The 16,895-nt window shown below is 37.4% G+C and overlaps 1 protein-coding gene across 1 annotated transcript in view; it reads right to left on the reverse strand.

The window, feature by feature from the left end:
• LOC121294484 (disintegrin and metalloproteinase domain-containing protein 10-like) overlaps positions 1 to 13,151 on the reverse strand; it is a 65,941-nt gene extending 52,790 nt beyond the window's left edge. The window contains exon 1 of the mRNA XM_041218225.1: positions 12,980 to 13,151. Coding sequence (XP_041074159.1) covers positions 12,980 to 13,046 — 67 coding nt within the window. The 5' untranslated portion in view covers positions 13,047 to 13,151. The remainder of the gene's footprint in view (positions 1 to 12,979) is intronic.
• Positions 13,152 to 16,895: the final 3,744 nt, after the last annotated feature.

Consider the following 16,895-nt stretch of genomic DNA (forward strand, 5'->3'; position numbering starts at 1 on the left):
ATGTGTTTATTGTTCGGGTCTAAATGTAAAACATTGCCCTGGGGTGCCGTCCCTAGGGGCCCCATTTACATAGCGTTTCATACCACCATTCTGTACTTTAAGTGTACCACTAGATTTTCAAAGGATAAAAAAAAACACTAGAAACATCAGTGACTAGGCTATATGGTGGCTGTCTGCATGTCACACAAACATTTTTTTACCCATTTTTAAGAAGAGTCTTATGCACAAGCTATAGAGCTTGTCATTATTCCTGTTCCCTCAACTTGACATAAGGGATATCATAATAAGGCTGGGGGTTTGCCAAATGCAAGGCATTATTTGAGAGTACATGTGGGGATAAAGTTCGGGGGAAGTTCTTTCCAGCTGATCCAGATATTTCGCTGTCACACATTTCTTTTGGCCTAATATAACAACTTCATGTGGCAAATATAACAACTGAAATTATTCTAAAAGTGTAGTATTCATCTTGTATGTGTTCCGAATACAGGACTGTACAAGATAGCTGCCCTGCAATCCCATGTATCACATAATTCCTGCTAAAGAAACATGGAATCCTACAATAGCCCAAATGTTACAAAGTTTAGTGAGATTTGAACTGAATCTGCCGTTCGTAGAAAAACTATTAGAACAAAATATGCTCCTCAAGTCTGAGCCATGTTAATTCCAGTTACTGGTGTAGAAAACAGGCTCTCAACTCCCTTACAAGCAGAAGAAAATTATATACTTCAAGTATTCCTACTCGTTTGATGGGGGTAGGGCTACAATAACTAAAAATGCATACACATTCAATTCAGTACTTTGAGAGAAAAGAAAAGGTTCAAAACACAAATGAATGCTTTCACAGAAAGACTAAAAAGGTATGTTTTAAATTGTGAATAATTACACACTACCTAGGAAGCTTGATTTTCAAAGAGATGCCTGAATGCATGCTCAAGGAAATTCCAATGCCCTACAGTTGCACATCTCAAATCAAGCCATAATGAACTGCAATAGAAATGCAGTCTCCTTCTAGGATCAGCAGCTCTGTAAGGTGTCAATTAATCATACAAATCCTGCATTTGAGTTGGTGTAGCTTTAATACCATATCTACCATGTTTGTGCAGCACCCGTAAACAGTAAGCAGAGTAAAAACAACAAGTGTGGTATACTTAACCGCATGGGGTGGAAATGACTCCTGTTTGCTGGCTATGACTAGGATAGACTAATTAACAATGCATAACACAGATATTTAGACCCAGGAAAATGTCTAAAGTTTCAGAGACATATATGTTCTATGGTTAGAGAGTGGTTTCGGTTCCAAGAGAGCAGACTGGCTCTGGACTACAAGACTGTCAAAGTACAGAGATCAGGAACTCTCGCGTGCAGTCCGTGAATCTGTGTAAACATTACAGGGCCAAAGCCTTTGATGGAACCTACAAACATGTGTAAGTGGGTGTTCTTTATTGCAAGCAGAAGCTGTAGACTAAAAATGTTGGGTTCCACCACACCCAAATGTTTAGTCCAGTAACTAGAATAAACCACTTGCAGATACTTGCTACTCAGTTTTGTACTGGCATTGGCAAGAGGTGAAAAAACATCATTCAGCTTTTGGAGTTCATTAATACTAATAATCGGTGATTCCAGTCTCTGGGGAGGGGGTGGTGAACAATAACAGAATCAAATTAATCATTTTTTAGGAAGAACTTAAATTCCAAAAAGAAAAAAAAAAAAAAATGATTGAAAGCTAAAAATTAAGAACACACACCCCTAAAAATTGGTAAAATCTGTCCCCTACAGAATAACATAATTACAGTACAGAGATACTGCAATGATGGAAAACAACTAACCAGGCTCAGGAAATAAATACACCTGCAAGTTCAAAAAAAATCAGCTCACTTCATTTTTTTTGTTGTTTTTTCCTGAACTCTTCGAACCTTTCTTCAGGGGGACTGAAATATAACGGACACCTGGTAATTACTAAGCAGCTCACCAAACACTGGTGCTTTGCATTTTTATCAATTACTACCCATTCTTTAGAACCAAAAGAGAACAGCACACAGCGAGCATACAAAAAGAGAAACCAGTCCACAAGGACTTCAGCTGAAATACCTCCACACACCATTCTGGGCCTGATTTATAACAGGTCTTTACACCTAAATTGCACTATTTATTTTGGTTGTTAAAAGAAAACTTAATGCTCCATAATTCATATTCCTACAGCTATTATTTTTTTCAAGAATTTTAATTTTTAACTCAAATCAATATAATTGTAATGAAACTTTCCCCTGTTCAGAAACATGAAACAGAGACACTGGTGCAACCTGTAAAACTTTTTAATCCTGAGTACCAACAGGAGACGTGCCCCATAAGCAGGCAAAACGAGATTCCTTTTTGTAAGGCAATAACACAACACCACCAGGAGAATTATAACCAGAAACCAATTTTCTTCACTCAAGTCACTTGGTAAAGAAACCAATAAAGTCCTTGAAGTCCTGTGCAGTACAGAGTAGGGATGGGATGATATAAAATTTGCACAGTATGATAACCGTAAAAAAAAGACTGTGGTAACCTTAATATCACGGCATATAGTACATCATGTAAGTTATCAAATAAAGGCTCAAAAGACGACTAATGTAAATCACTTAAATTACTGTAATTCACAAAAATAAAACCAACAAAACACAATACTGGTATTTAGTATTTTACTATGACAAATAACTTGGTACGTTTCTTTTGTACAGACAATCAGAATAATTTAAGAGCAGAGATGAGTCGGTTATTTTTTCAACCGGATAAATAAAATATGTATAGCAAAAAAAGTATTTTAATACTAAAACGTGTTATTGGATTACATTTACAGCATTGCACAAGTAAGCTTCCAATGATTATTACACATGTGGAGTTTGTAAAAAAAATAAAAATAAATTTCTTCACTTACCTAAGAAAACTGGAATACTGTTAAAACTAGTTTAAACAAAACTACGTTGATAATAAGTAGGCTATCCTGCTGCAGTCGTGGATCTGTCTTAGTTTTGTTTGAGACATTGGTCGTGTTCTTATTCTGCATAGCCCAGTGCAGCTTTGAAATGTTATTGCGGGAGGCTGGCTGCGGCTGTGAATCAAAGGGACGATGCAAAAATCACAAGTGACCTGCTAATCGGAATGCAAATAACCAATAACAATATTGCTGCCACCTTGTTAGCAGAGGCTAACAAGAAGAAGCGCGTTTGCAGGCTCGATTTAGAAGAAGCGCGTTTGCAGGCTCGATTTAGAAGAAGCGCGTTTGCAGGCTCGATTTAGAAGAAGCGCGTTTGCAGGCTCGGTTTAGAAGAAGCGCGTTTGCAGGCTCGGTTTAGAAGAAGCGCGTTTGCTCAGCGCGTTTCGATTTAGAAGAAGCGCGTTTGCAGGCTCGGTTTAGAAGAAGCGCGTTTGCAGGCTCGGTTTAGAAGAAGCGCGTTTGCAGGCTCGATTTAGAAGAAGCGCGTTTGCAGGCTTGATTTAGAAGAAGTGTGTTTGCAGTTGAAAAAATGTGTTAACCGGTGTATAAATTATTTACGACAAAAGCAACGGTATTAATACCCTAATGTACCTAAACCACGGTAAACCGAAAAATCGACCCATCCCTAGTACTGAGATCAGATACACAAACCGCTCTCATATTCAAAACAGAGATTTCGTACTGTAGCTCAGAATGGGCTATGCATGGCTTCAAGGCGTGAAGGAATAAACAATACTGTGGATAGAGCACTGTATTGTGCACTGAATTAATACATCTAAACAGTACACTCAAGCAGTGGATGATTAAGCTATACTGTACAGTAGGCAGAATACCATTTACCCGTTTATACTTCACAGGTTTTTTAAAATTGAAATTTGAATACTGTCTTACTGTATGATGTAGTAAACACTGTCTGAATGAGAAAAGGCTACAAGAATATTCAAGCAATCTGGACTGTAGAGCAAAGAAATTTACTGTACAGTGCTACAGTATTGCTGTTTAAATCTGGTATTTTTACTCATGATCAAAATTAAACGGAGCTGACAGAACTGGGACACTTGCCATTCCAAAGCCATTAAATACAATTAACACAATTAAAACAAGATTAAAAGACCATTACTCAAACAAGGGCAGTTTCGTTTTAAAGTTGCGCTTAGGATGTTTGAGCTATAAGAACATAAAGAAGTTATGAATGAACTGAAGTTATTCTGCGAGAGATACAGTACATCTATATAAATTAGTAATCATACCAGCTATATAAAAGCAGACAAACGTAAGTGCAAGAAGACCAATAAATGATGCCCCTAGCAACATTTATTTTCTGTTTAGCTTCATTGGAAATACTGCAGTGTAAATTGTGGAAAAGCACAACTGTGTGACGAAGGCATCTTAAACAAACCTCAGGAAACCAGACAGGGGTTCTGGCTTGAACTGATATGTCATGGTTTCACAGAAAAGACATCCCATACAGAGATTAATCTTGAATTCTATAGGAGGGTACAGGTACATAGCCCCCGATTTTATTTTATTTATTTTTTAAATAAAAAACACACCACATCAGAAATATCCTCTAAAAAAAATAAAAAAAATAAAAAAATAAGAGAACTACTGCAATCGTTAACACCCAGGAAACCGAACTAACGAGGAACCCAAAGCAAGCACCCAGCTGTCAGAGATCAGGCCATTCAAGCAAACCCTTTTTGTTGTATTGATTTTTCCCTCAAGCAATAAAAAAAACAACCAACAAAACATTCAAAATCCACCTGATTCTTCTTCTGACCATTTAAGCAACCCTGTTTTCCTCCACCCTAACAATCTGCAGGTTTCTATTGGGGGTGGGGGTACCTAAAATCTGCAGACGAAACTGAAAAAAGGGACTTGCACTATTAGATTCATGCCAAACAAACTATGCAGACGTAAAGTTCTTAATAGGCATGGCTAGGGCTGGGATTCCGTGACACTTGCTAGTGTCCGTGATTTTTGACGATGTGTGCGACTTGCGGGGATGTCAGTAGATTGTGTTCCATCTGTATGTAATGCTATTGGAAAGTGTTTCTTATTAACATTACATTTCAATTTTTTTTTTTTTTTTTTTTTTTTGTCGAGTTTGTTGTTTATTAATTCGAATAAATAATTACATATTTTGAACTAGCTCTGACGCCGTACTTTGCTCAGGAGCCCTTGCAGCACTGACAAAAACAAGGACATGTTCTCTCTACCACAATGCTCTTAGGGAAAACCGCTGTACCCGAATAAAATGCGAAAAGAAAAATACAAAAAACAATGAACTTCTACCACAACAGATGAAATAGGTGAGCACAGAGCTATTGTTTTTGAATTTGTCTTTTTATAATTGGATTTTTGTTGTCCTTTTTTTTTTTTTTTTTTTTGGAGAAGAAAAACTTCTTGAAAGAAATACTACTTGAAAGTTACGTTAACAGTTCATAAATTCAGTGTTTGTCTGCGTCTCTGTGTGTGTGTGTGTACTATACTAACTGCCAGCATTCCCTGCAGGACATACACTGAACGGTTTTCTCTTTAGTTAAAATTATTATTCCACTTGTTGCTTAATTGTTGCACGGTTGCACTTAATTTAATGTACCCGTCTCTCGTCAGCCCCAGACCCTCTTTCAGTTATCCTGTGTGTGTATTTCTCGCCCCCAGTGTGTTACACTTCCTGTCTGCATCTTTATTCTCTGCTTAGTTCAGCGCTTATGAATGCTACAGTTAATTTGTAGTCACCGTTGCTGAGCAAATAAAAAAGAAACACATTGAAATTGCATTTGCTTGTCTCATCCTTCTTTGCTGAACCTGAGTGCACCAGAAGCCACAATATGTTTTTATTAAAGGAGGACAACATAGATCCGAGTGGCTTCTAGGACAGACCCGCAGGTGCCCTATCGACCACAGCAGTAGCTGGTGTGAGGTGAAACAAGAATTACCCTGTAGACCGGGCGGCGCCCCCTGGGAACTCCCGGACGCAATCGCCGATGGCATAACCTGGACTCGAACCAGCGATCTCCAGGCTACAGTACATCGCTACCCAGCAGAGGATGTTGAGCCCACAGCAGCCCTGTACACATTGTGCCTGTTAGTCCCTGACTCACAGCAAGGTCCAAACAATTTAAAAACACTACCACATGCACTTAAAAAAGAAACACAGCTGTATGGACAGAACACCAAAGTCTGTGTATTTGAACTAGATCAATAAGATGTACAGTAACAAGGAACCAACAACACAACATATAGATCTATGTTAGTAGTGGGGATCGGAATTTTAAAACGTTTAAACTGTAGAAGTGATTAAATGCTAGATGCAAAACAGGTCACGTGACAGATTTCACCACACACATATTAACTCGAAAATCGCACCCCCACTATCAAAGACCGCAAACTTTTAAATCTCTGAGGCTCTTTTAGTGCTCTTTCCAATTCCAAAATCTTGTGATATTTTATCCCTGGTAACTACCTTTTCCAGAAGTGAAAACATTTCCACCTCTTCAGATGGTGAACTCGCTTTCCTGTAAACATTTTGCATTAGCGCTGTACAGTGGGTTACATTGCTGGAGAGCTTGATCATGTTCACGGTTTATTTAAAACTTTATTTATTTACAACATCCAATTAATTTTGGGCAAAGTTACTTAAACAATAAATAAAACTGAACAGGTTCCTTTTTTGGGTTTTTGTTAAATGAACCTTTAAGAAACAAACTATTCCAAAAACACTATACTACCGGAAAATGTGTGGAATACGTATAAAGTTGCTTCTCCCAGACAACTTTAATTACAACCATTGTTAGATTTAAGAGGACATTTAAAATATAAACATTTCAAAATATACTTTGACTACATTACTTATTTTTTTAAAACTTGATATAAAATGGTTATTCTTCTTGCCAACAAGAAAGGAATTATTTGAAGGAACTTGAATTGAATAAAAGGGAAAATGATTTTAAAAAGGAATTTGAGAAAATATATAAATAAAACTGAACACCCCCATCTCAAGCTTCAGAGGGGGCAGGAGTTTTGATCAACAATAATTTCTGAAACGAAAGCCTGTTACCCAGGAACAGCAGAGTGTTACGTCACAGGGGCTCTCCAAATCAACCACCCTGTGTTCTGTACTCCACAGCAGTGTCACCATGGTTAGAAACAAGTCAGAGGAACTGTGCAGATCCCACCCAAGGCAAGCTTGGTGCTGTATCTCACTCTGACACGCACACTCCATCCATTAGCCAGCTTGAGAAGTCGAGAGTGATGCACGAATGAATCATTTCCTCAAGTCCAGTGTGATCGTATATTAAAACATGTGGGAATATACCTCAACAAGTCCATACAGTGGACAGAAACACCCAGCTTCTTCATTCCCAGAGAATTACAAAGCCAGCTTTATCTTCATAGGGACCAGCTACAAGCTTACCTGAAGGCCATTTACAACACTGGCATGGCCTTTACTGGGTAACAACCAATATACTGCTATAGCTAGACAAACGCAGCATTGGAACAGTACATGGAATCATCTTAGTCAATTACAACTATCATTCACGTCAAGTTTATACCCAATGTAACAAACACAGCAAACACACAGCTATTACATAATCTAGTCTGAATATACAAATGCAGTAAAGTGTTGAAGGCTTTACTTTGAAGATCTGGAGTCCACAGTTGAGCACTGGAAGGCAGTCTTGACCATCCTTTGTAAACGTCATGAGAGTCTAGTATCCAAGAATTCCCCAGATGCCAGACTTCAGGATAAAGGAAAGACAGTTTTAATAACCGCTCTTTCTTAGCTGTTAGGTTCCAGTCTAGACGATAACACCTCCATGAAAGCACTTTTATGCACATATACTGAATAACTGAGACACAGCCCTGAAGGTACAGCACAGTGAAGTTTTCACTCCTGAAATCGACTTTCAATACGAGTCCCGTTTCTCCTGAAACACAGTTTGTGTCAATGTACAGAAACCTGTGATGTTCTAAAAAACAAATCAAACCTTAAAAATCAACAGAATCCCAAACTACAATTTTTTGTTCTACTATCCCTGACCCACTTAAAAAAAACAGGTCTAAACAATATCCTAGATGCTGCAACTTGTCAGTCAACACCACAGGGATTAAAGAGAGATAGAGACACACTCGAACAAGAAGTTTTGGTTGCAGGGCAATAAGCACAGCACATCTTATTTTTTTTGCAGGGAAGCCAATTTCAGTACTAGTTTTAGCTGGAGTTACACTGTATTATCCATTTAAGACAATTACATTGAAAACAAAAAAAAAATGGCTTCTTGCTTATACAAGCACTCAATAGATAAATTGTGTTATGTTATTAAATCTTCAGGAAGGAAAAAAAATTGTTTGACTGCACTGCCTTCCTCTGTATATCTGTCTTGTTCACATCCTTTCGACAGGCAGCCAAACCCCTATTCTGTGCATCACAAGTAAACAATGCATAGCTTTTTGATCAAAACCAGGGTTATTTACACAGCTGTGGTTTGAAAAGTCATTTAATTCCCACCCATTCAGTCTAGTTTTCCACTTCCACTAATTATAGAAGATGAGGATATCCAAGTTACTACCTGGCTGGGTTTTGAGTGGTGCTCAGATAACACTTCAAGCTTTTGTCAGGGTTGAAAACCAAGGAGTGGGTGTCAAATAATGTTCATGCTTCAGTTTAGTTTAACACACATTTAAACTAAATTCATTTGGCAAGACATGAATTTGTGTTGTTATTTCTTGTAATTTTGTATATTATGAATTGCTCACTAAACAGGAAGCACGGTTTAACAATTAGGAACCAATTACCATCAGCAAGACAGGACACCATTTTGAGATTCCTGATATTCATTCACACCAATACAAACTGTTCCCCAAAATCTGGAACAAATCCAGTAAAGGTACTCCGCGTGGAGTGCAGGATGCGTCCTATAGGCTGGAGGTCACCAGTTTGGGTGCAGGCTATTCCACTGCCGGCCGTAGACGGGTGTTCCCAGGAGTGGGGAGGGCTTAGGTCGGCCAGGGTGTGCTCAGCTCACCACGCACCAGCGACCCCTGTAGACTGACCGGGCGCCTGCATGCCTGCCAGGAGCTGCGTGGTCCTCCGACGCTGTAGCTCTGAGGTAGCTGCAGGAGTGGCACACGTTTCGGAGGACGTGTGTGCTCGTCTTCGTCCCTCCCGAGTCAGCGTGGGGGTTACAGGCTTATGAATTGGGCATTTGAAATTGGGGAGAAAATGGGGTAAAATACAATTGGTGATTCCAAATTAAAAAGTCTGGAACAACACTTATATCAAGATATGGTTAAAGAAAACTTCCACTGCTGCCAAATGCACGGCCACTGGAGTACAGTATACTTCAGTTGTTTTTTTTGTTTGTTTTTTTAACCTACCTTTTCTTGAAGACAGTGCTAAAAGAAAGCCCAAGTATGTCAATGCTCAAGTCTCACTGTTAGTCAATTTCAAAGAGAAGCAAACCTGTGGTTCACAAAGTTCAGCAACAGTGGGACAAGAAGCATAGTCTGTCCAACACTTCAATTTCCATTGATGTCATGGACTAAAATCCTATGAAAATTACAATTCTCAGACAATGCCTTAAAAATTGCTAAAAGTAGCATGTGCAGTAGGTGGAATTACAGATTATTGAATTAAACCAAGTCAAGTATGCATAACAAACAAACTCAACAGGGTTATCACTTCGATGACAGAGAAAGTCATGGCAACTCCCAATTTTGCAGTCATTTATAAAAGATCCAATTCCTTACTCTAAAGTTTTTCCCAGTCTCTCCCACTGAAATGCATACAGTAAATCACCCAGCAAGTTTAATGGCACAGCTGCACTAAACTTTAATCAGCTGAAAAGAATGCTTTGGCAACTAAGGCAACACAAATTCTTGATCATTTTCATCAGGACCCATGGAGACTTGTTTCTCTTAAAATAAAAGCAGTGAAGTGCCAAGATAGTCACTTTGACTGAGACCACCTCTTTCAGGCACCTCTGAACTTACTGTACTAACTGGATTTTTAGGCATAAAATTTTCAAGCCATTCCCTTGAATATTTTATTATGTTTGACTGGGAAAATTCTGTTTGTTTTAAAATAACTATAATCATGCCTCTCATCACACAAAAAAAAAAGACTACAATTTCCTTTGAATCACAAAATAATAAAAAGCCAGTCTTCAGAACGCAAGACGCTTCCAACCACTCTAACATGAGATGCATGTGACAGGCTCACCTGGCAATGTGTTTATTGTGCCGTGTTCTCTGAAGCAAGAAGCAGTCTGTAATTTCATTTTACTCTTCATCATTCAGCAACTTGCTAGCCTATAAAACAATTGAGTACTACAGGTACACTAGCCATCACCTTTACAAGGCCCATTTTGCAGAAGAGAAGAACCAAGATTATTCAGACTTGTTAACTGACTGGGCTTTTGTGGCCCCACACGATATACACACACAGCGAGTTGCGTTTTTCCATTCTACCTGACAGTAACAGCCCTTTTCAGTTGAGCCCAAGTCACGTGGTACATTTAGGTTTTGTGCTTTAATGTAGCTGCACCACCTTATACAAGTATCCATTATCACAAGAGTCTACAGTAATGGATATTAAAATGGAAAGAGATAAAGTAAACACAAAGGCGAAATCAATGGTGTTCACCTAGTGCGGTCTTGTTTAGGAAAAAATGCTATCCTTTTTCTTATGAAAGAATATGAACACACATACACACCACATTCAAATGTCATATACCCCTTGATCATTTCCTGTTATTCTCTTTGCCACCAAGTATAGTTTCATGATTATGTCAGTTGTGTTCTGCTGCCCGAGATGACTCTACAAGGCTTGCAGAAGAAACAAACGGGGAAGAGAGGCACAAAATTTCTCTTTACTTCACAAGGCTTACTTAAGTAATTCAGAACTCCAGGTTTTCAGTATAATCACAACAGCAAGGGAGGGATGTTAAGCAGAAAGTAAAGGAGATGCACTGTTTATAGTTTAAACACAGCCAGCTTGCAATCTGCAGCTTAATATTCTAGCAAACACTTCTGTATCAATACCACAAAAATCACCTATCAGGCAACAACTGAAAGTATCAACAGCAGTACCATGCTGCAACATAAAAGCTGCAGTCAGAATGAGGCCTTGCTAAAGTTTGGTCCCAGGTCCTGTTGTGTTTACACACCACTATCCCCAGCTTACAAACACAGTCAATGTGAATTCTTCAGCTCCGTCCTTAAACATGTTCTTTTCTGGGTGTATGAAATACAATGTGCTACCTGCGTTTATGGAGCCGGTAGTTCAACAGCTTTTCTGGCTTTAGACTATAAATAAAATAATAAATCATAAACATTCATTTCAGTCCTCTCTCAAATATATTAAGAGATGTTGGTGCCTTAAAAGTATGCAGGAAAAAAACATGCTTTACCTGGACATAATACATCTGCTTATCAAAGACTAGGACCAACAACTCAGAACAGCATTTCAGGAGCCTTAAATAACAGACTTGTTAATATTTATGAATAAACATTGTTTTGTTTATTTTCAATTATGAAAGAATTTAATATTTTTTGTACCCCTATTCTAGTTCCCTGACATGGTTTAACTGTATTTGTTTATGCACAATTATACAACACTGACCTGCTCAGGTATAAACCTGTGTTAAATTATGGGTCACTTTGAATAGCTAACTGAATTACGCACCCTGTTTCTACATTATGACTTATTGTACTATTAGGATACTCAACGCTATTTATTTAGTCATGTGTGTCAAATATGAAGTCAACCCACTGTTGCCTGGGGGAGACTAGACCCTGCAAGTCTGGCCAACAATACAGGTCCAAATAAAGGCTAATTTGCTGTGGTGGTTTGACGTTAGGAACTACTTTGAACAAAATCGACTGCATAAAAAGCCCTACTTCTACACTGTAAAATAAGCTCATCACATCGTGTGCTACTAGTCTGGTGACAGGGTACAGCCTACCATATGCAGCTGCAATTAATATCCCTTTGTTTAATGTCACAGTTCTAAATGACACTGCGTCTTTAAAGTTAATAAATGCCATAAAACAAGTTGCCCTTTTTTTTTTTTTGCAATCGCTATATTAAGGCTAGTCTTATAGATAGATGCCCGTTGTGTCAGACTATTCTGCTGTCACAAGAACTATCTATAACAGTATGTGTCACTACTTAGCACATTAGATTATCTAAAATGGTGTATTCATCCCAGTCAACCACCCCATATATACACCAACGCAGGTCTATTTTTTTTTTTTTATCTTAATTTACCGTGACCATCATTTAAATGTGTAAACAACTTCCCTCGTCTGCAGACCAGCAACTGTGTCCCCATATTTAAACAATGAACACAAAACATGATTCAACCGCCATTTAAGTAGCTAAACATTGCCAGGATTTACCAGAATGAACTAAGTTTAGGAGGGTTGTAAGAACAAGTGAGCACACGCTAGAGACGACTGAAAAGAAAAGGGCGCAGCGAACACTCGGTTTGTTTGAATTATAAACACCTAATTTCCCTCACAACAATATTTTCATGCCCTACGGTATCTCACGACCTCACCGTGTGATATTTCCAGTTTGATATCATTCCAATCGTATGGAACAATACAGTCAGGAAGGAACGAACAATCACAAAGCCCAAGTATGTGTGATGATGTGATACCTACACTGTCATAAGAAGGCACACTCAGTCCCTCCATCTTTATTAATATAACTACAGTCCTGCCTTCTAACAAATATCGACTTAAGCAGCAAACGATTAACTAAAGTAAGCGGATGTTGCGGTTTTATTATTATTATTTAATTATACGACTTAAAAGCCACGTCTGCTTTTTGTTTGTTTGTTTGTTTTATTTTAGCATTTTGTCAAAATCAGTCCCAAACAGAACAAGGCACGCAGCTAGCTCTCCGATCGCACAGTCCCACTAAGCATATTGCGTTTTTAATACTTCCAATACAATACCATGCATAATACAAAATAAAATCCAACTTACCCCCGGTGTTTGTCGCGCAGTACAAGAAAATAAACAGCTTTATGCAAACCATGGCGATTAGATTCATTGTTAGAACATTGACACAGCAATGTTTTGTTGTTTCGCTTTCCAGCTCTTTAAGGCGCACTCTGCCTCTGTTTATGGCAGCTCCCTCCGTTCTATGAGGCTCTCGCTCGCCCTCGGCGACGTGACGTCATGCGCGGGCTGGACCCAACGGGCCCTGCCCCACTCTGACGTAACAAAACCCGATCTGCTGACAAACTGCGTCCTTGTCAATTTAAACGGACAGCGACCGCTATTTTTCTTACCAAACCGAGCAAATTAAGTTTAGCAATTGACATTCACCTGACGCTGTGGTGTTTTTTTTTTTTTTCAAGTTACTCTCTTCAGTTTCGGTTGTAAGAACTTGTATGTTTTTTGGCACACCAATGAATCTCATTTTAAAATAACATAAACGAGCACGTTCTACGGTGTTAATTCACATTCATAGTTGTACGAGGGGTCTGGCTATTATAGGACTGTATCTAATGTGAAAATAAATACACTGTATTACAATTTAGTACATCTCACCTTGAAATGCAGGTCTATGAGCTTTGGTTTTCGCAAATATTTGGTTAAGAAACGCACCAGAACTCAATCTCCCAGCAGCCTTATAGCTGTATCACATGATCCCTCGTGTACTGGCTGTGAGAAGACGGGATAGATAAGCCTCACATTCATTGCTATTGTACTCCGGGTTTTTGTTATAACCAGAACCTAATTACTGTGTAAACCTGCTTTTTTCAGTTCATTCATATTATATATATATATATATATATATATATATATATATATATATATATATATATATATATATATGCTAAGATACACTTATGACTGCTAGGATAAGAATACCTGTATATATTGCTAGGAGTTGGTGTATATCATGTCTATTTTTTCTGTCAGCATAACTGTTCATCCACAGGGAAATAACATACCTCCTAGTATGAAATTAGTACCTAGTCCTCTGTCTGCTCTTAAAAGCATTATAGTTAATTAAATAAATGTATCATCCATAATTGTAAAGCACTCACCTGTGAGATACATAGAAATGATGTAATAAAATAAACTTTTAAACAAAGAAGACTTTATCAATGTCTTCACACACAAATTGCTAGACTTCCAGTCAAAACATTTGTCAAGGAGTTTTACTAGTTCATTTTCTACAAAATGAATAAACCAGATTGCTTTATTATTACTATGTAATAATAATAATAATAATAATAATAATAATAATAATAATAATAATAAATGTACTGCGATACATGTTAAGACTGTAAGTAGGTTTTGCTGCGTTTATTATTTATGAAACTGATCTAGACTGTTGCTAAAGAACCCAATACAAGCCTCAGTGTGTAATTTACCTTTATTTTAATTCCAAATTAAAAAAAAAAAAAAAGTATGTTACATCATAATAGCCCATGGGGGCTTTGTTCATTTATTTGTTATTTTTTAACCGGGGAATTGCACACCATCTCTTTTTATTGTCAATGGTGCATTTCCTTTCCTTGCTGCCTGCTCCCCTATAGTGGCTATAGCGAGGTACTGCAGACATGAGCAACCATTCAGTTCTAAGCCATAGGGTAAAGAATGTATGTCACGACTGTGCTCGTCAATATTGGACTTACTGTTGCAATTACAAAAACACTTCTACAACTAAGACAATAGTATGAAAATTAAGTGTTTTTTGTTTTGTTTTGTTTTTTTAATAAACACACTTTTACAACAAAATCTATAGTTAAACATTGGTATTGTCTCTGTTTATCTCATAGTCTCTGCTGAAATTTACATGGATTTGCATCTTTTCCTGATTCCTGCCACATGTGTTTTGTATTATTTTCAAAAGGCTTCCAAAGCAACGGGATGGGGTGGTTATATTTCCTTGTTATTTATTTTCAGAGCTTTAAATCATTGCTGCTGGTATGTAAAAACCACGTGTACTGCATAACAAATTAATTTCAATTAATTTCAATAATTAAAAAAAAAAAGTGTATTCCACTTTTTTAAAAAAAAGTTTAGCATAAAACAAATCTATGTGGTAGATAATGTATGAACCATTCTGATAAACTATCTAGGATGTTATTGATAAAATGTATATTGTAGCATTTCTCTATTACGTTTAACCATATTATTCGCGTATTATATATAGACCATCATAATGAGAAACTGAATTAATGTACAATCCAATTCTTTATTCATATGGTGTTAAGGTCGTTTTAAATTGTTGTTGTAATGTCCATATGTTGAATAACAATGTTATTACAATTACAACAACGATTTGGAATGACCATACACCATAACAATGTGCTGTGAAACCAAATAGATAATATCATTTCTATTGCCTTTATCAAGCTGTATCATAATTGTCAATGTGTGACTAACATAACAACCCCCAACTCCTCAGGAGTGAAGTGCACTACCTGCTCAGTAAGAGGTCATGGTGACAGGCTCGCTTTGGGAAAAACCACACTGAACTAAAAGAATCTATGTTGTCATGGAAACTGAATAAAATGACAATAAAAACCATCAATCACAAAGCTCCACACATGCAGTCCTATTTTCTTTGATTGTACTGGGCAATTGTATTTGCCGTTATATGTATGATAATTGAAATATATGAAAGGTCAGACAGTTCAAGGGTATGAATGAATGCAATGAATTCTAGTAGGGTGCTAGCTGTTTTAAAAAGAGTAAAGGGATGTAAACACAAACTTTCACAAAAATCTTATTAAACACTGCAATTGGATTTCTTTTTCTTCCAACAAAATGGCAAGGCTTGTTCAACAGGTGATGCTCAACATTAAATCACTCTTTTGTAGCTATTTCTTATTTTTATTTTTAATGCTCCCACACATTATGTCAGCATGCTTTATTCACTGCCGGACGAAAGCTGTTCTTGCTTCTCTCATGCTTTGGTTATCATCTTTTTAAAAGAGTAAATCCTTCTTTTACACTCACTCAGCCAAGCCTAATGAATGAATGCTATTTTTTGTATTATTCCAAGTATAACTTGGCAGTGCAACAGAACATTACTAACAGTTTAGTGGCTACAGCAAGGTGCCTTCACGGTTGGCCTGCCCTCTGCCTGGATGTGAAAACTCAAAGGGAGGCAGGCCGGCTGTCACAGGAAAGAATGACCACAGCCACCATTACAAATATGTTGTGTCCCAGTGGAACACCTGTACTAATGAACAATCACCTAGATAGGTGGTTTTACTACATTTGCATACAATTATAACAACCAGCCATTTATTTCAACTATGTTTACGAGGCTACCAATTTGACTAAAAAAAAAAAAAAAAAATTAAATTACATTGGAAAAGCATTATTAGGTGGAAAGACAAGGCTGAGATAGGTCGTTTTAATAGATGACATGTCGAGTTAACAATCCCCTTAATATGAAATGGATATATCATCTACATCTTTTTAATATCCCATTATGTGTGTTACGTAACAGTATTTTTGTTTCCGCTTAGATATTTGCCTTGCTTACTATTCCAGCAAAAACAATCTTCTGCAATGACAAACATATAGTGCTAAGACACTCCAAAAACATACAGGTTCATTAGCATTCCACCTAAATTACAGTTATGATGTACAGTTTCAACATCACCAGCAGTATCCCATTTAGCATGGTATGGTGCCTTGAAGATGAATGAATGAATGCACAACACTTTTCAACAAGGCAATGTCTTTCCATCAGGACTGCTTTTGTTATTAGAAGTTCATGAACACTATATCAAATTCGTTTTTAGCTTTCACTTGTATTTGCCTTTTTTTATCTTCCAGAATTCTTCAAACATTTCACAAATCTATGACTATTAATAAATGTCATAGTTAGGGTGCGCTTGGAAGGGAGGTCATACTAAAACATTAA

Source organism: Polyodon spathula, chromosome 19, assembly GCF_017654505.1.
Source record: "Polyodon spathula isolate WHYD16114869_AA chromosome 19, ASM1765450v1, whole genome shotgun sequence".
Classification (NCBI taxonomy): domain Eukaryota; kingdom Metazoa; phylum Chordata; class Actinopteri; order Acipenseriformes; family Polyodontidae; genus Polyodon; species Polyodon spathula.